Source organism: Electrona antarctica (assembly GCF_951216825.1).
Source record: "Electrona antarctica genome assembly, chromosome: 2".
Taxonomy (NCBI): Eukaryota; Metazoa; Chordata; class Actinopteri; order Myctophiformes; family Myctophidae; genus Electrona; species Electrona antarctica.
In genome coordinates this window covers 13,816,113-13,833,992 of record NC_136807.1, presented here as the reverse complement: position 1 = coordinate 13,833,992, position 17,880 = coordinate 13,816,113, and the positions used below count along the sequence as shown (strand labels likewise).

General features: G+C 46.9%; 1 protein-coding gene across 3 annotated transcripts in view; it reads left to right on the top strand.

Moving 5' to 3' along the window:
- lamb2 (laminin, beta 2 (laminin S)) overlaps window positions 1-17,880 on the top strand; it is a 138,971-nt gene that overhangs the window by 101,489 nt on the left and 19,602 nt on the right. For all 3 annotated transcript variants that reach the window (XM_079496075.1, XM_079496076.1, XM_079496077.1), the window contains 12 exons: window positions 432-620; window positions 2,302-2,481; window positions 3,681-3,793; window positions 7,354-7,433; window positions 8,586-8,721; window positions 9,432-9,590; window positions 10,519-10,646; window positions 11,035-11,167; window positions 11,790-11,982; window positions 12,433-12,576; window positions 13,224-13,458; window positions 15,166-15,329. In XM_079496075.1, coding sequence (XP_079352201.1) covers window positions 432-620; window positions 2,302-2,481; window positions 3,681-3,793; window positions 7,354-7,433; window positions 8,586-8,721; window positions 9,432-9,590; window positions 10,519-10,646; window positions 11,035-11,167; window positions 11,790-11,982; window positions 12,433-12,576; window positions 13,224-13,458; window positions 15,166-15,329 — 1,854 coding nt within the window. The remainder of the gene's footprint in view (window positions 1-431; window positions 621-2,301; window positions 2,482-3,680; window positions 3,794-7,353; window positions 7,434-8,585; window positions 8,722-9,431; window positions 9,591-10,518; window positions 10,647-11,034; window positions 11,168-11,789; window positions 11,983-12,432; window positions 12,577-13,223; window positions 13,459-15,165; window positions 15,330-17,880) is intronic.

The window sequence follows — 17,880 nt, the reverse complement described above, 5'->3', positions numbered from 1 at the left end:
GTGTCACATATATTGTAAGCACGTCATTATTTTATTTAATGTATACCCTGAAATCCTGAATAAACAAAACTGTGAAAAATACAGAATACTATACTGTGTATTGGTAATCCGTTGCTTTTTATGGCTTCATGAACCCAAAAAGAAATGAAATGTTGTTGTTTTTCGTTAAGTGCTATTATTTTCCACTTTAATTGACCTGTGATTACCTTTGTATTTAATTGGGGGTGGCAGTGGCTCAAGGGTAGAGTTAGTCCTTGAGCAAGACTCTGAACCTCTAATTTCTCCCGATGTGCTGGTTGGTTTCCTCCACCATCGGTGTGTGAATGTGTGTGTGAATGGGTGAATTGATGCACAATCTATGTAAAGCGCCTTGGATAAAGGCGCTATATAAATGCACCATTTACCATTGTGTTTTCTGTTGCCATTCCCAGAATGCAACTGTAACGGCCACTCCAGCCAGTGTCACTTTGACATGGCGGTGTTCCTGGCCACGGGGAACGCCAGCGGAGGAGTGTGTGACGAGTGTCTCCACAACACCATGGGACGCAACTGTGAGATGTGCAAACCCTTCTACTACAAAGACCCCACCAAGGACATCAGAGACCCCCGGGTTTGCATTGGTGAGTTGGGTGGTGGGTGTACTTTATCTGTGAATGTGGGCTTTGTTATTGAGTACATTAACCCATTTTGACTTGAGATCAGATTCTAAAAATGTCTTCTACATCCTGACAGTTTTCTGAAAAAGCTATGTTTCTATGTCAGTCGTTCTTCGATTTAAAAAAAATAGCAGACCTACAAGCTCGTAGCGCGCCACTCGGTGGCGAGCTATGAGCTCAATTAGTAACGCCAATTAGTAACGCCCAGCGCTCAAGACAGAGATTGATCAAAAAGACGGAGATTATTGATATCAAAACCGACCGCATCGCTCCACAGGCTGGGAGCGTCTGTTGCGCAACACTCAATGTTATTTTCCGGTGGGACGTCATCGAAAATGTTCCCCCCCATTTTAGCCGACGAGATGGAAAATCTTAAAACGTGAATAACTCTTGATCTAAATCAATCCGTCCAATTCTAAGAAAAGATCATGTGTTAGACGGCCCACCGCGGTCCCGTCGCTATAGTCGCGGTAGATTTAATCATAACTCCCGTTGTTGTCGATCGCCTCTAGAGTGTTTTGGCTACATCAAGCTGCTTCAGCCACATCCGGGATAACATCCGGTCTGTCGGTAAATGTGCTCCGCTGCTATAAATCGCTGGGCGCTCTGATTTAATGGATTAAATAACCCTGGGCGTTCGGGGTGTTAATAGAGGGTATATGCGCGCAACATCATAATCATCATCATCATACCCGGGAGTTATGCGGGAACGCCTACTGAGTGGTAAAAAACTGACTTTCTGGCCTTGACAGCTCATACATCCAAACAGAAATGTCTTATTGCATTCAGCAACGTTATACTCACTTTATCACTCACTTTATCACTCGATGTGCCACTCACTTTATGCATGCGCATACCCTCTATTGGCATAATTGTGACAAGGCTTGTGGTTAGAGTGCCCGCCCTGAAACTGGGAGGTCGGGGGTTCGATCCCCGGCCGGGTCATACCAAAGACTGTAAAATGGGACCCAGTGCCTCCCTGCTTGGCACTCAGCATCAATGGGTTGGACTGGGGGTTCAAATCAACTAATGATTCCCGAGCGCGGCGCACGCTGCAGCTCACCGCTCCAAGAGATGGGTCAAATGCGGAGAACAAATTTCACGGTAACATGTGTGACTAATCGTACGACTTTGACTTTGACATTGGTATCGTCTGTGTGTGCTGTGTGTGTCTGCGGTAGGGCATTCACTTTTAGTCATTTTTACTAGTTGACTAGTTGCCTAGTTTACAAGTCGACTAGTCGACTAGTTGTTTAATTACCTATTATGTAAAAATAAATATATATATTATATATATTTTTTTTTGGAAATAAATATTTAAAAACTGTACATTGGTGACTATAACTATAATGTACCTGATCTTGAGGCCTACAAAATCAAAAAAATGAAGCAACTAGTCGACTAGTTGCTTAATGCCCTAGTATGCGGCGTGTGTGTGTGTGTGTGTGTGTGTGTGTGTGTGTGTGTGTGTGTGTGTGTGTGTGTGTGTGTGTGTGTGTGTGTGTGTGTGTGTGTGTGTGTGTGTGTGTGTGTGTGTGTGTGTGTGTGTGTGTGTGTGCGTGTGTGCGTGCGTGTGCGCGCGTGCGTCATTCTCATTAGTGTTTTTGTGTGTCATGTTCTCCCTCTCCGTTCCCCCACCCTGCAGCGTGTGACTGTGACCCGGACGGCTCCCAGAACGGGGGGATGTGTGACGGGCTCAGCGAGCCGGCCCTGGGCAGCGTGGGGGGTCAGTGCCGCTGCAAGGCCAACGTGGAGGGGCCGCGCTGCGACAAGTGCAGGACGGGATTCTTCGGCCTGAGCGCCGACAACGCCCAAGGCTGTCAGCGTGAGTATTTATTTATACACAGTTTACACAGAAACCAAGAGCACTCATTTAACCATGAGAATATATCATTTTGGCCGATATATTGGACACTATTTAACTTTGTGTAACCAGTGAGAAACAGGCCCGCTGCGTCTGTCCACATTCTGAGCTAACAGATACTTTACTTAGAGTGCTCTGAAGCTGATGGTGTTTAGTCTAGCACTCAGCGTTGGAACTGGTTTAGCTCTGTGAAGGAGGGAGGCCCTCGGACCAGGACATGTGTTTAGCTCTGTGAAGGAGGGAGGCCCTCGGACGAGGACATGTGTTTAGCTCTGTGAAGGAGGGAGGCCCTCGGACGAGGACATGTGTTTAGCTCTGTGAAGGAGGGAGGCCCTCGGACGAGGACATGTGTTTAGCTCTGTGAAGGAGGGAGGCCCTCGGACGAGGACATGTGTTTAGCTCTGTGAAGGAGGGAGGCCCTCGGACCAGGACATGTGTTTAGCTCTGTGAAGGAGGGAGGCCCTCGGACCAGGACATGTGTTTAGCTCTGTGAAGGAGGGAGGCCCTCGGACGAGGACATGTGTTTAGCTCTGTGAAGGAGGGAGGCCCTCGGACCAGGAAATGTGTTTACGCAGCTCAGTGCATGATGGGCATAACGTATTGCTGCTGCTATTTGACAGTGTATTGTATGTCTTTAAAACCCACATAAAGCATGCTCAAATAAACCGTTGTCCCTTAACCACTTGAACCCTATTCTGAGGGTCGAACATTAGGCCACAAATAGAAGATCTACAAGCTCACAACGCATAGCAGTGTTTTGCATTGTGAAGTGAATTTAGTGCAGCCGAGCAAAAACGGGAGCCGAAAATCCTGCTTTTCAGTGTGATGCCGTAGTACGATACAAGCATGACTGAGTTTGAGTGTGTGTGTGTGTGTGAGTATGTGTGCGCGTGCGTGCTTTTGAGGGACTCTAGCCCCTCCTATAATTCAGCTATAGTGTAGATTAAATTCCCATTGATAATGAATGGATAATTTGCGTCATATGTAGACGAGCAAATCGGCTATTTCGGTCCTACACAAAGATTAATGATGATACGATGATAAGAGCGCCCCTCACTTCACACGGGTGTGATTCTTCAGCATCAACACAGCAGTAAGAAATGTAACAGAGTATATATGACCTTTGCCCTCTTGTTCTTTTCTTCTTTCCTCTTCTCCAGCGTGTCGGTGTGAGCGCAGGGGCACGGTGTCTGGCAGCGCGCAGTGTGACCCCGTGAGCGGAGACTGCTTCTGCAAGCGCCTGGTGACCGGACGCAGCTGTGACCAATGTCTGGTGAGTAGAGATATACTGCCCTGACGCAGCTGTGACCAATGTCTGGTGAGTAGAGAGAGATATACTGCTCTGAATGCCATTGAAGAACAATGTTAGATAAAGTACATACACCGTCTGCCCTCGGCCTCGATCTGACCATTTCTCACCATGCCCCACGTCGTACACCCTCACTTCTACATGTTTGGTTGTTCTACTCTCTGTCCTCTCTGCCCTTCTTCGCTTGTCTTCCCCTCCATTTTCCGTCCATTGCTTTTGTTACAGTGTCAGTTAGTTAATGTTGAGCTCCTACCCCCCTTACAGCCATCAGGCGTATATGCAAAGGCTCAATTTATCTAACTTACATAGCATTTTATGTAGACAGAGCACTCTGTAGTGTATACGCATAATTTCATGTAGTTTGATGTATTCCCATGTTTTGTCTGTCTCTCTCTCTCTCTCTCTCTCTCTCTCTCTCTCTCTTTTGAGAGAGGCAAATGAGAGAAGGGTGAGAACGAATCTGAGACTTTTGAGACACGTTTGGTGTGTGATAAAAAACCCTTCTGAAAACCTTCAAATTCTTATTTAAAAAAACAAATAAAAAACAAACAAATGAATAAATGTTGCTACTGTATATGAGACACAGAGGTAGCTCCCGGCTTGAAAGGTATAACAGCGTATACTGTATCTAAGTTACACCAGGTCTAAATGGATTCCCTTTGTAACTCTACGAATATTACAAAATGGACACTTACAGATTGCTGACGATTTCAATGGGCATACCCAATGGTGTGTAACTGGTGAATTGTATGTAATTAAGTCTTCTGTTGATTGTGTCATGCTGTTCTATTGGGTCCAGTCTGCATCTCTCTCATATTAGTCCGGCAGCCTTTTGTTTAAAGTGGGACATTTGGTATATAGTCTTTTTTTATTGGCCTAAAATATTGTCTATATATATATATATATATATTCATGAATATATATATATATATATGAATCAACTTGCTGATCGGCAACTGGCTGTTGGCATTGAGCATTTTTTTTAATAGGGGTTTATATGTGACCATACCATAGAGCGCCAAAGTCCTGACGTCACTCGCTCATCCCCCGATTCCCCTGGTTCACGGAAGTCATTTCTCTATGGAGAATAACATGGGCTCATCTTAAAATCGTTTCATATAAGCATTGTGGTCCAAAAATAAACAAGCTGTCTCTGCGTTATTGTCAGGGAGGGTGTCTCTGTGTCGTTTACGACCGTCAGTCACTGACACTCATATATGATATGAGTCTGTTTCTAGCGAAAATGTAACTAATTCAGTAGCAGTATAACAATAGCGTTTTCTCTCAGTCAGTTGATTCTTCATATCCATATGAGTGAAACGGCCTGGAAGACATGTTTATTTTTCAAACACAGTTCTTATTATGAGGCAATCTAAAATCCCCCAATGGGGATTACAATGCAAATAAAAAAGTACATGAACCTGCGCCCTCTGCCGATATTGACGTCAGACTTCGGTGCTCTAACATCCATATAAGATTTTCAAATTTTCATTATGCTTTATGTAGCATGTGACATGTCAAACTAGGGGATTCTAATGATTCTGAATCCATTTCAAGCATTAGTTTTGCACAAAAACACGCCTTTGGCAAAAAACAGCCATAGCCACTTGCCCAAATGTGCCCAAATTCCCCAAAATGTGCTGACCTCATCACATTTTTGTGATGATTACAATGGCCATTTTTTGCCCAAGGAGTTTTTTTGTGCAACACTAATGCTTGGACGTGTACACACAGAGTAAAAGCGGCCATGTCTTTCCGGCACCCCATAGAGCTCCTATTTTGAAGGAATTCCGGGAATGATTGTGTTAATGGTAGGGTCACTGCATATAAACCCCTATACAAAATTGCTCAATACCGACAGCCGGTCAGCAAGTGGATTCATGAATGTATGTATACTGTATAGACAATATTTTAGGCCAATAAAAAAACTATATACCACATTTCCCACCCCACAACCCCGGCTGCCGGATTATACTCCCTGCCGAGCAACAAGGTGTTGCGTAGCGATCCACCTTCCTATTATAACCTCACCTCTTCTCTGGAGCCCACGCATTACAGCCAGGAATAGTAGCCAGGAATGTGAGCTCCTTCCTGGGGGCAGAGTCTAAACTTAGCCCAGGGATCTGAGGCCTGTCCGGCTGGAAAGATACACTTGCTTTTTACAGCATGCCAAACATGGGCGGGTATCTATCTCATAAACTGCCTGTAAAAACTAACCTGACTCCGCCAGATGGGGCAGCAGAGAGTACACTGGGTTCCCCCCTCCTGCTCCCATCTGGGAACTCTCAGGCAGACTTGATGCCCGGCCACAAAACGGCCTGGCCAATCAGCAGCAGCTTCTAGCAGCTTCTAGCAGCAGCAGCTTCTAGCAGCTTCTAGCAGCAGCTTCTAGCTTCTAGCTGCTGCTGATTGGCCAGGCCGTTTTGTGGCCGGGCATCAAGTCTGCCTGAGAGTTCCCAGATGGGAGCAGGAGGGGGGAACCCAGTGTACTCTCTGCTGCCCCATCTGGCGGAGTCAGGTTATGTAAAAACCTCCTTTTAGAAACAATAACTCCGGCATTAGATGCTCATCCTTTTAGGTCAGCACATTCTGTACGGGGGGGACGGGGGGGACGGGGGGGGGGAGACGATACTGTTGCTGTCGGGACGAAGAAACCACCTAACTCCAAAATGTTCATTTTTTCAGGAAATGAAGATAACCTTATATTTTGAAAACAAAGCAATACTGCCTCATCACAGTTGGTGTTGTGACTTTGTATACTGTCGATTACTTGCATGCGAGGGAGAGAGAGGTGGTGGAGTTAGACAGTTTGAGGGTCCAGTGGAGTTAAGAGGTTTTTGTCCAAAGCACTTTTTACTACTTTTCATTGCATGCAGTTTTTTTTAACCAACACACAAAGACGTAAAGGGTGTTCAATAGCTCTGACTTCAACAATGGAGTTAGGTGGTTTCCTGGCGACAGCAGATTGCAGTCAGTGTGACAGCGTAAGAGAGGTGAGCGATAATAAAAAATATGCCTCTGGGTTATTTTGGAAAAGTTACTGTAAAGGGCTGTCATTCCATTAACGATGGAACAGCTGGGAACACTAAGAATGACTCATACACACACGCACGCACACACGCACGCAGGCACGCACACACACACTCACACACACACACACACACACACACACACACACACACACACACACACACACACACACACACACACACACACACACACACTGACACACACACACATCATGCCAATCAAACAGCAGGGGAAGTTCCCTGGTGTGTGTGTGTGTGTGTGGGGGGGGGGGGGGGATTCTGTCTGTCTGTCTGTCTGTCTGTCTGTCTGTCTGTCTGTCTGTCTGTCTGTCTGTCTGTCTGTCTGTCTGTCTGTTTTAAGTGACTCTGTTGCTTAATTGCTTTCTCTTAATTGTCTTTCGCCTTCTGTCCATGTGTTGCTGCTCTACCAACTCCATTTCTGTCTCTTTATTTGTCTCAATGTCTCCCCCCCCCCCCCCCCCCATCCCCCTCCAGCCAGAACACTGGGCCCTGAGCCACGATGCGAACGGATGCAGAGGCTGTGATTGTGATGTGGGCGGAGCTTTGGACAACCAGTGAGTGCACACGCACGCACGCACGCACGCACGCACGCACGCACGCACGCACGCACGCACGCACACACGCACGCATCATCAACACAATCATTTTAATATGACTTGCAGCACAAGTGAGACTTCAAGGCAAGCAACGCATCACTCTTATCTTCCATGGGAGACCGTAAGGCTATGAAGCAATATAGCACTGGGCATAACGGGCAAGGATAAGGGATCTATAAAGGCAATGGCATACGTGGCACTGTGATTGGTTTAATTATTGTATTATAACGCCCAAACCACACCTATACATAATATAACGGGTAACGGAGGTGTTTTTAAAAAAAAACTTTAGTGGGGGAACACCCCTTCACTGCTAAATCCACAAATAGTGTATTTACATAGAATGCTCGAACGAAAAGGGAGCCCAAAGAGTGCTGGGGTTTTGCCCCCGAAAATAGCTGCTATTTTTTCCAAAAGTGGGGCTGAAAAGGGATTTCAGCCCCTGCCTCTGTAACACTCTCTGCACGTCCCTGCTGTCATCCATATAGATGCTCCATGGACAGTGGTCAGTGTCTTGTGTCTGTCCAGCTAGGGACATGCAGAGGGTGTTAGAGGGACAGCTGTGGTCAGTGTCTTGTGTCTGTCCAGCTAGGGACATGCAGAGGGTGTTAGAGGAACAGTGGTCAGTGTTTTGTATCTGTCCAGCTAGGGACATGCAGAGGGTGTTAGAGGGACAGTGGTCAGTGTTTTGTGTCTGTCCAGCTAGGGACATGCAGAGGGTGTTAGAGGGACAGGGGCTGAAATACCCTAAGAGGGCACTTTTGGACAAAAAAAATAACGGAAAAAGCAGATCTTGTAGATCAGCTTTTTTCGGGGCGCACAACCCAGCACTCTTTAGCTAGTGGAGATGCGGTGTAACGACATGGATTTCCAAAACAAATTAGTTCAACGCAAAATGCTACTCAAGTTCAGGAGACTTCGGGAAAAAAAACTATTCTCCTGAACGCTGCCTTCCAGTATGGCATGGAAAGGAGTGGTGTTTTGCATTTCTTTCACCATAGGAAATGCTGCATTCGTGATCTGGAGAGGGCCGTTGTTTTACAGACGGGTAAAAGGGCAGGGGTTGAAGCCCCCTTTGATGTCTATATGTGTCTGTTGTCGTCCTTATAGATGCTCCATGGAGAGTGGTCAGTGCCGCTGTCGCAGTCACATGACGGGCCGTCAGTGTGCCCAGGTGGATTCTGGGTACTTCTTCATGGCTCTTGACCACTACACCTACGAGGCAGAGGCAGCCAAGATGGGCCAGGTCAGTTGTTTTGGCTTTACACGATTCTCCTCTTAGCTAAACATTAGCCTACAATTGCAAAATCTAAGGTGCTTACCAAGCCCCCAGTAAGGCTATCCAACGTTGAAGCTGCCACTACCTACTGGCGAAATGTGGAATTGCAGCACTTTCATGGAGGTGGACGGACGTTCATGACGTCACGTGCTAGGCTAATACTTCCGCTCGCTCGAGCCATTGAGTTAGAATTGTACTTCCGGCAGTCTTCCGGGTGCTTCAAAACGCCACTGAGCAACTTCTATTGAAATGAATGGTGCTTACCCTGCTGCCCCACCTGCTTTATGTAGCTACGCAATGCGTTTATGACCTCCACTCTGTCTCGTAATCTGTCATCCATCTTGGATCTGTCCTCGTCTCCCTGAATGAGTGCAACTTGCTGCGCAAACCATGACCACCAGGGAGGCGCTGTTGTGCAGTTGCAATCGAGGACAGATCCAAGATGGATGACAGATTCCGAGACCGAGTGGATTAAAACACATTTTTATTGAAAACTATGGACCTACGGGTTCTAAACGCATTGCGTAGCTACATAAAGCGGACAGGTGGGTATCTACGGAGGCTCCTCACCATGATGGGCAATGAGTCTTTAGACTCTCGTAGATTGAAACTACGATTGTCTAAATTTTAGGCTACAATTCTCAAATTGTGTGTGTGTGTGTGTGTGTTCCCACCAGGGCTGTGTGGTGGAGACCAGGGAGCAGCAGGCTGGCCGCCCAGCCTCCTGGACGGGCACAGGGTTTGCCCGCGCTCCTGAGCGCGGCACGCTGGACTTCCACATCAGCAATGTCCCGTACTCCATGGAGTATGACCTGCTCATCCGCTACGAGTCACAGGTCAGTGTGTACTTGTGTGTGTGCGCGTGGGTGTGTGCGACTGTGCGTGCGTGCGTGTGTTTTCAGAAAATAGTTTATAGTACTTGTTATGTACATGTTATATAGTTCAACACAGATAGACCATATAGACCAGTGGTTCCCAAAGTGGGGTCCGCAGACCCCTGGGGGTTCGCGAAATAATTCATGTGTGATATGATATGTGAGCTTACCATACTCACAGTAATCCTTGATCATATTCCATCATTCAAGGGCCTTTGGATAGAAATGTAACTAATGCAGTCACTTTCAGGGCGCGTTCGGAAATAGCGCACTGAGCGCACTGTGCAATGCAAACTAATAGGCGAGTGTGCTCCGGTGCGGTATTTCCGAACGCACCCTCAGTTAGAGTGCTGCAGAGGCTGTGAGTGTCTGTGACAGTGACCAGCTGATGGTCGTTGATGATTAATCGATGCATCAAGGAAGGCAATTATGTTTCTGCACTGTCAAATAGGTCTACATCTATTCTAAGATAGCATCTTAAATAAATGTTGTGAAAATGTGTTGTGACTTTGATCGAAAGGTTTTAATACAAATACTTCCAATGGCATCTAAATGTAAGGTTGCAAATATATGCTTATCGGTGTTGCGAGGATGCGGAGGTACCTGGAAAAGATTCTTCCCCCCCAAGGGGTACCCGGGCCAAATAAGTTTGGGAACCCCTGATATAGACCCATACATATACGGGGTGCATACGTTAATGGTTAGACATATCAACAGTCAGACAGGCATTAGTCCAACAACACTGTCGCTCCCGTTATGCGTGGCAGGTTAAAACTAACCCATGGCAGGTTAAAACTAACCCATGCGTTTGTGTGTGTGTGTGTGTGTGTGTGTGTGTGTGTGTGTGTGTGTGTGTGTGTGTATGTGTGTGTGTGTGTGTGTCCTGTAGATGCCCAGGGACTGGGAGGAGGTGCGTGTCACGGTGGTGCGTCCAGGGGTCATTCCTACCAGCAGTCCCTGTGGAAACACCATCCCTGCTGACGACAGACTGACCGTCAGCCTACCAGCAGGGGCCAGGTAGGGCCCCCCACACACACGCACGCACGCACGCACGCACGCAAAAACATGGAAAGCACTTCCCATTACAATCAGAACTGCAGACTCACTCCCATTCTTCCGCCGCAGTCTGAAACTTTCCGTAGTACTTGTCCTAGCCTCGACCTATACAGGCGTACGCTCAACTTATGTAACTTAGACAGCATTTTATGTAGACTTATAGCATTTTATGTAAACATAGCAAATATGCAGAGTTTCATTTTATAGATATTCCACTGTTACGTTCTTAGCTTACGTATGATTCATGATAACTACTTTGTTTGTATATGATGTATTGCAATGCTTTTTGTTTGCTCTGGATTAAGAGCGTCTGCTAAATGCCTAAATTGTAAATTGTAAATTGCTCCAGGTTGGTGGTCCTCCCTCACTCGGTGTGTCTGGAGAAAGACGTGACCTACACGCTGCGCTTTGAGTTCACCCGCTACCAGGACGCCAACAGCATCCTCTACGGAGCCTCCGACGCCAGCGTCCTCATCGACTCTGTGAGTCCCCTAGAGCCTAGAGAGAGATATACTTAACAGGTTATACTACTTAACCAATTAATGAAAGGCAGGGTAAAGGTCCCTGCACACAGAGCGCGTTTTTCTGATTTTTTGCTGCGCTTCTCCGTCGGTTTTCCGAAAAACGCGTCCAGTGTGCAACCACCTGAAGTGATTTTCTTTGGTTAAAATACGTGTTAAAATGCTCTATATTGTGATCCATGTCTCTCTCTTTTAACAAAAAACGTTTTGTTTTAACCAAAAAATATCATATTATATTTTATTTAGTTAGTAATATATAGAAAAAAAACATTAGAAAGTGTAGTTTTCTTTCAAAACAAAAACGATTCAACAATAGAAAAACAAAGAAGCTGATGTTTAACCAAGTGTGGCATCTATTGAATTGCTTCTTCTTCCTCCCTCCTCCCCCTCCTCCCCCTCATCCTCCTCCTCCTCCCCCTCCTCCCCCTCCCCCTCCTCTTCCTCCTCCCCCTCCTCCCCCTCCCCCCTCCCCCTCCTCCTCCTGTTTGATTGTACACCGTTGCTGTATTTTTTTTACATTTTTGTCTAAATAAACTATTCGATCGATCAATCAATCCTCCCCATCGTACGTCCATCTCTCCAGATTTCCCTGCTGCCCCGCCACTCCTCCCTGGAGATGTTCAACGCGGGAGACCCCGCCTCCAACGCCAGGAAGCAGACCTATGAGCGCTACCGCTGCCACGAGAGCGCCAAGAGCGTCACGCGGCCCCTGATGAGCGACACCTGCGCCAAGCTGGTCACCAGCATGTCTGCCGTCGTCAACGACGGGGCTCTGCGTGAGTTTTAGAACAGCTTGTGCTCATTTTCACACATTAAAACCATGAGACCATCAACATCGACAGGTTTCTGCGCGACTAGAGATTAATCTGGAACTCATCTTTCTAGTTTTAGACAGACACTTCAAGATTCAAGACTTTATTGCCATGAAGAAGAATGCAAAAAGTTACAATTCATGTTGAATAAATAGCAATTCATCTCAGTTCATCATTCTTACAAAGCAGTGGTGAGCAGGCTAACTACCTACCTGTACTGTGTGTCTTGTGTAGTTGTACTAGTATGTTATGTAATGTTGCACCTATGTGTGTTTTTGTATTGTGTATTTGTACTGTATGTAATCAAATGTCTTACTTAGGTGTTAAGGGGCTATCCTCTCAATAACATTCTGACAAACTATCTCTCTCTCTCTCTCTCTTGCCCCCCCCCCCCCCCCCCCCCCCCCCCAACAGCTTGTAACTGTGACCCCCAGGGTTCGGTCAGCTCTCTGTGTGACGTGCGCGGAGGTCAGTGTCGCTGTAGGCCCAACGTGATTGGCCGGCGCTGTGACCAGTGTGCTCCGGGAACCTTCGGCTTCGGACCCTCGGGCTGTACAGGTGGGGCTATAAACTGATACAAAAAAATAAAGAATCAAGCATTCAACCAAGCCGTGTAAATAAACTATCATATTTTTACACACTGTAAATGCAGTTAACATGCCAGAGGTATTAACTTTCCCGCTGGCGCCCGCCGCCCTCTACTGCCCAAGAATACACATGAACTCAAAAACCCCATCTAGACTAGTGGATGGGTTTTTGATACAGAGTGGATGCTACATGTTGTGACACACACTTTATAGTGGCGGCTGTGGCTCAGGAGGTAGAGCAGGTCGTCCAATGATCTGTGGGCCGGCGGTTCGAATCCCGGCTCCTCCTCCTGTCCACCATGTCAAAGTGTCCTTGGGCAAGACACTGAACCCTACATTGCCTCCAATGAGTTGGTCGGTGTGAGCTTTCCACCATTGGGAAGTGAGGACGCTGGCGTTGACTGTTCGCCGCTTCACCTCCCAATGTATGAATGAATGAACCATTGTAAAGCGCTTTGAGCGCTTGGAAAAGCGCTAAAAAAAACAAACATATCACTTACTGATCAACTTACCTTTATAAGTTGTCCCTTTATTTTGCCACCATCTGTTTGTTTGTTTGTTTGTTTGTTTGTTTGTTTTTATTACACCTCTGCTTTCTTTCCGCATGTCTGCATGCAGCCTGCGGATGCAGCCTGGAAGGTTCCGTAAGTCGCCTGTCATGTGACCAACACACGGGCCAGTGTCAGTGTCGTCCGGGTGCGTTCGGGCAGCACTGCGACGGCTGCCAGGGGGCGCACTGGGGCTTCCCCAACTGCAGGCCCTGTCAGTGCAACGCTCACGCCCACCAGTGTCACCAGAGGACCGGAGCCTGCGTCGACTGCCGGGACAACACCGGAGGGGACAAGTGTGAGAGGTGAGGCGAGCGTGGAACAGGGGCGTGCAGAGAGTGTTAAGGCCTATTCATAGTTTGGATTTTCGGTGGTGAGGTGACCACCACTCCGTTGGTGAGGTGACCACTGCTCCGGTGGTGGGGTGACCACCGCTCCGGTGGTGAGGTGACCACCAGACTATGAAAGAGCCTTTAGAGAGGCAGGGGCTAAAATCCCGTAAGAGGGCACTTTTGGACAAAAATCTACAAGCTCACAACGCGTCGCGCTGCGAGAGCTTGTATATTCGGGGCAAAACCAGCACTCTTTAGCTAGTGGAGATGCGGTGTGTAACGACATGGATTTCTAAACACATTTGTTCAACGCAAAATGCTGCGTTCAAGTTCAGGAGACTTCGGGAAAAAGCAATTCTCCTGAATGCTGCCTTCCAGCATGGCATGGAAAGGAGGGGCATGTGCATTTCTTTCACCATAGTAAATGCTACATTTGTGGTCTGGAGAGGGAAGTTGTTTTACAGACGGGTAAAAGGGCAGGGGCTGAAGCCCCCTTTGATATCTATGTGTGCACGTCCCTGGTGAGGCCGTGGAACGAGCGTTGTGCGAACGCCGTAGGACTTTCACTTCTAGTGATTTTTACTAGTCGACCTAAAAAACACTGTGTACATTGGTGACTATAACTATAATCTAGCTGATCTTGAGGCCTACAAAAACGTGGGGAAAAAAACAACTTTTTTAAATATTTTTTTTCTTATCAACTAGTCAACTAGTACCAAGGTCGACTAGTGGATTTACTAGTCAACTGGTTGAATAGTCAACTATGTTGCTTAAAGCCCTAGCGAACGGTATCGATTTTGACAACAACATTTTGAATTTGTTTTAGTCAGTCTTCTGAATACATTTTCAGTTAGTCACATTTTGTCACCTGAAATGTTGTTCTAGATTTAGTTTTAGTAAAATATTAAAATATTTTGGTGAGCCTTGGTGGCATCGTAGTGGCAGACTACGTGTTTTAGTTCTACTGTATCTTTTCTCCACTATAGTCCCTCCCTATAACATTTGACTCTAGATTTTAGTTGTTGATGAAATTGTCAATATATTGACGTAATTTCTTCGTTTTAGTCGACAAAATCAACACTACATGCAAAGAGAGTTTTGGCCACTTAAAACCTCTATTTAGTTGAGTGGGGTCGGTTCTGTTCTTGGTCCTCTCTTTTCCCTCCTCAACACAAAAACGCGCTGCGTTGTAGATCGGCTATTTTCGCCGAATGTTTCCTCTAGAATAGGAGATGCTAGAGTGTATATTATGGGCCGGTAGAGTGGCCAGATGGAGACACGAGGTTCGCAGTTCGAACCCGGGCTCCCCCAGAGTTAGTGTTGAAGTGTCCTCGAGCAAGACTCTGAACCCCTAATTGCTCCTGATGTGCAGGTTGGTGCCTTGCATGGTTTCCTCCGGCATCGGTGTATGAATGTGTGTGTGAATGGGTGAATGTAATGCACAATCTATGTAAAGCGCCTTGGATAAAGGCGCTATATAAATGCACCCTTTACCATTGTGTTTTCTATCTATGTAAAGGTGTGTGAATATGTTATGTGTGGGTGAATGTAATGCACAATATTTGCTTTGGATAAAAGCGCTATATAAATGCACCATTTATTCATGGTGTTTCAGTGTAGAAATAGCAATAGCTAATCTATGCATTTGGGGTTCATAACATTCCTTGGTTCTATTCATAGGTGTGCCAACGGTTTCTACGGTAACCCAGTCTTGGGTTCCGGTAACCAGTGTCGTCCCTGCCCGTGCCCAGACGGGCCAGACAGCGGGCGCAACTTTGCGGCCTCTTGCTACCAAGACAACCGTAACAGGCAGATCGTCTGCAACTGTAACCAGGGTTACACAGGTAAAACTTATACCATCTCTTCTTGCACGTTCTCCATTCCCTTTGTCTTTAGTGTTTCCGTGCGTGCGTGCGTGCGTGCGTGCGTGCGTGCGTGCGTGCGTGCGTGCGTGCGTGAGTGAGTGAGTGCGTGCGTGCGTGCCCAAAATATGTGAGGACCCGACCCACAGGTTGAGAACCACTGCTTTAGAGTACGAAGCAGTGTGGCGCAGTGGCAGTAGCATTGATGTTTCCTCAGTGTGGCGCAGTGTGGCGGTAACATTGATGTTTCCTCAGTGTGGCGGTAACATTGATGTTTCCTCAGTGTGGCGGTAACATTGATGTTTCCTCAGTGTGGCGGTAACATTGATGTTTCCTCAGTGTGGCGGTAACATTGATGTTTCCTTAGTGTGGCGGTAACATTGATATCACTCGCCACAGGGATCGTTAAACGCTCCACGGTGGCCATTTCCAAGCGTGAGTAGCAACGGTAGTGAACCCCCCCCCCTCACCCCCAAAGAAAAACGCCGAAGCAACTCTCCCTCACCCTTCACCCACCCTCCTCCTCCTCCTGTGCCCCCATCCTACTTTACCTAAATCAATCGCATAGCCTGTATACCTCTTGCATGGCTTCAGGGAGCACCCCATCCCAGCAGAGGTTGCTGTGCCACCGACCGACCGTGCATTTAACTGCAGACCGTGGACAGCCTGGCTCAAACCCCCAAACCCCCACTTAGGACCTTCGCTGATGGTGCCTCTGGAAAAACAATGGTCACATGCGTATTGCGTACTCTAATTCAGAGGTTCCTTCAGGGAGTTCCAGGGGTTCCCCCTGCTATGATGGATAGTTAGGAACCAAATGGACCCATGGATCTGTAACTCTGAGAGTGTACAAATGGAATCAAATGGACCCATGGGTCTGTAACTCTGAGAGTGTACAAATGGAACCAAATGGACCCATGGATCTGTAACTCTGAGAGTGTACAAATGGAACCAAATGGACCCATGGATCTGTAACTCTGAGAGTGTACAAATGGAACCAAATGGACCCATGGATCTGTAACTCTGAGAGTGTACAAATGGAACCAAATGGACCCATGGATCTGTAACTCTGAGAGTGTACAAATGGAACCAAATGGACCCATGGATCTGTAACTCTGAGAGTGTACAAATGGAACCAAATGGACCCATGGATCTGTAACTCTGAGAGTGTACAAATGGAACCAAATGGACCCATGGATCTGTAACTCTGAGAGTGTACAAATGGAACCAAACGGGTTCCATTTGGTTCCATTTGTACACTCTCAGAGTTAAACTAACAGTGATTTTACAATGTATATTGGGGTCCCAGAGATAGAAATGCCATTAAATGGGGGGTCCGTAGCCTAATGCATGTCAAACCTGGGGGTCCTTGAAATTAAACGGGTTAGGAATCACTGTTAGAGCCGTAAAAATCTTCTCTACTGGGGGTCCCTGGAATATCTTTTCAAATGGGGGTCCGTGGGCTAATTAGTGTCAATGTGGGGGTCCTTGACATGAAAAGGTTTGGGAACCACTGCTCTAATTGGTTGGAAAGATGAAGGAAACTCTTACCCGGTCTCACTCAAACACGGTGAAATGAAATAGCACGGATTGACTAGAAAACCCCAAAATCCATACATATATATTTTTTTCCTTATCCCAGGATTTTGTAACAAATTTTTTCACCCAGTGTCAATTAGCTAATGTAATCATGGGCGCTACCATTCCTCTGCCAACCTGTGGGGGGGTAGCGGACTGACCTCATGCTTCCTTCTATGCATGAGGAGTCCAAACTGCCTCTTTTCACCTGACAGGGGAGAGTTTCCCCGGCCGGACGTAGTGTGTGGAAGGAACACGTTATTCCGACCAGTTCCTTTCCCCTCCATCAGGCGATCTGGCTGGTCAGGGGGAGGTAGTTTAGAGACCAGGATTACTGCATGTTTTTTGTGAGGGTACCTACCCTAAGGGACACGGGGAGAACATGCAAACTCCACACAGAAAGGCCCTTTCGCCAACCCCGCCTCGGGTATGGGCACTGATGACGCGGAGGAGCGAACACGCCCCCAGTGCTTTCACTAGTATTGTATGTACGGAATTGCCAATCGGTGCTATTTCACCGTGTTGGGGTGAGATCGGGTTTGACATAATTTATGATTCTGTACTATCGGGTTACAACTCGAACGGGGCTGAGTCGGCTCAAGCGAACTTCGCAACGCTCGACGTGGCATCTCGCACGCTTCAGCGCGCTCCGTGGTGTCTGTGGCTCAAGTTCGGTAAATACAATCTACCGTAATATCTAATAGTTTAACAATAATAATAATCTTCTGTTTGTAATCCACTGAGCAAAGCAAATTCCTTAACCCATTTAGACCTGACGTAAAAAATATATATATATTCAAAGATTTGTGCCGCATTTTCACGATTTTTTAAAAATAGCAGACCTACAAGCTCGTAGCGTGCCACTCGGTGGCGTGCTATGAGCTTGTAGATCTGCTATTTTTCAATAGCTAAATTATAACATAATGTTTAAAACACCAAAAGGGGTTCCCGCCCA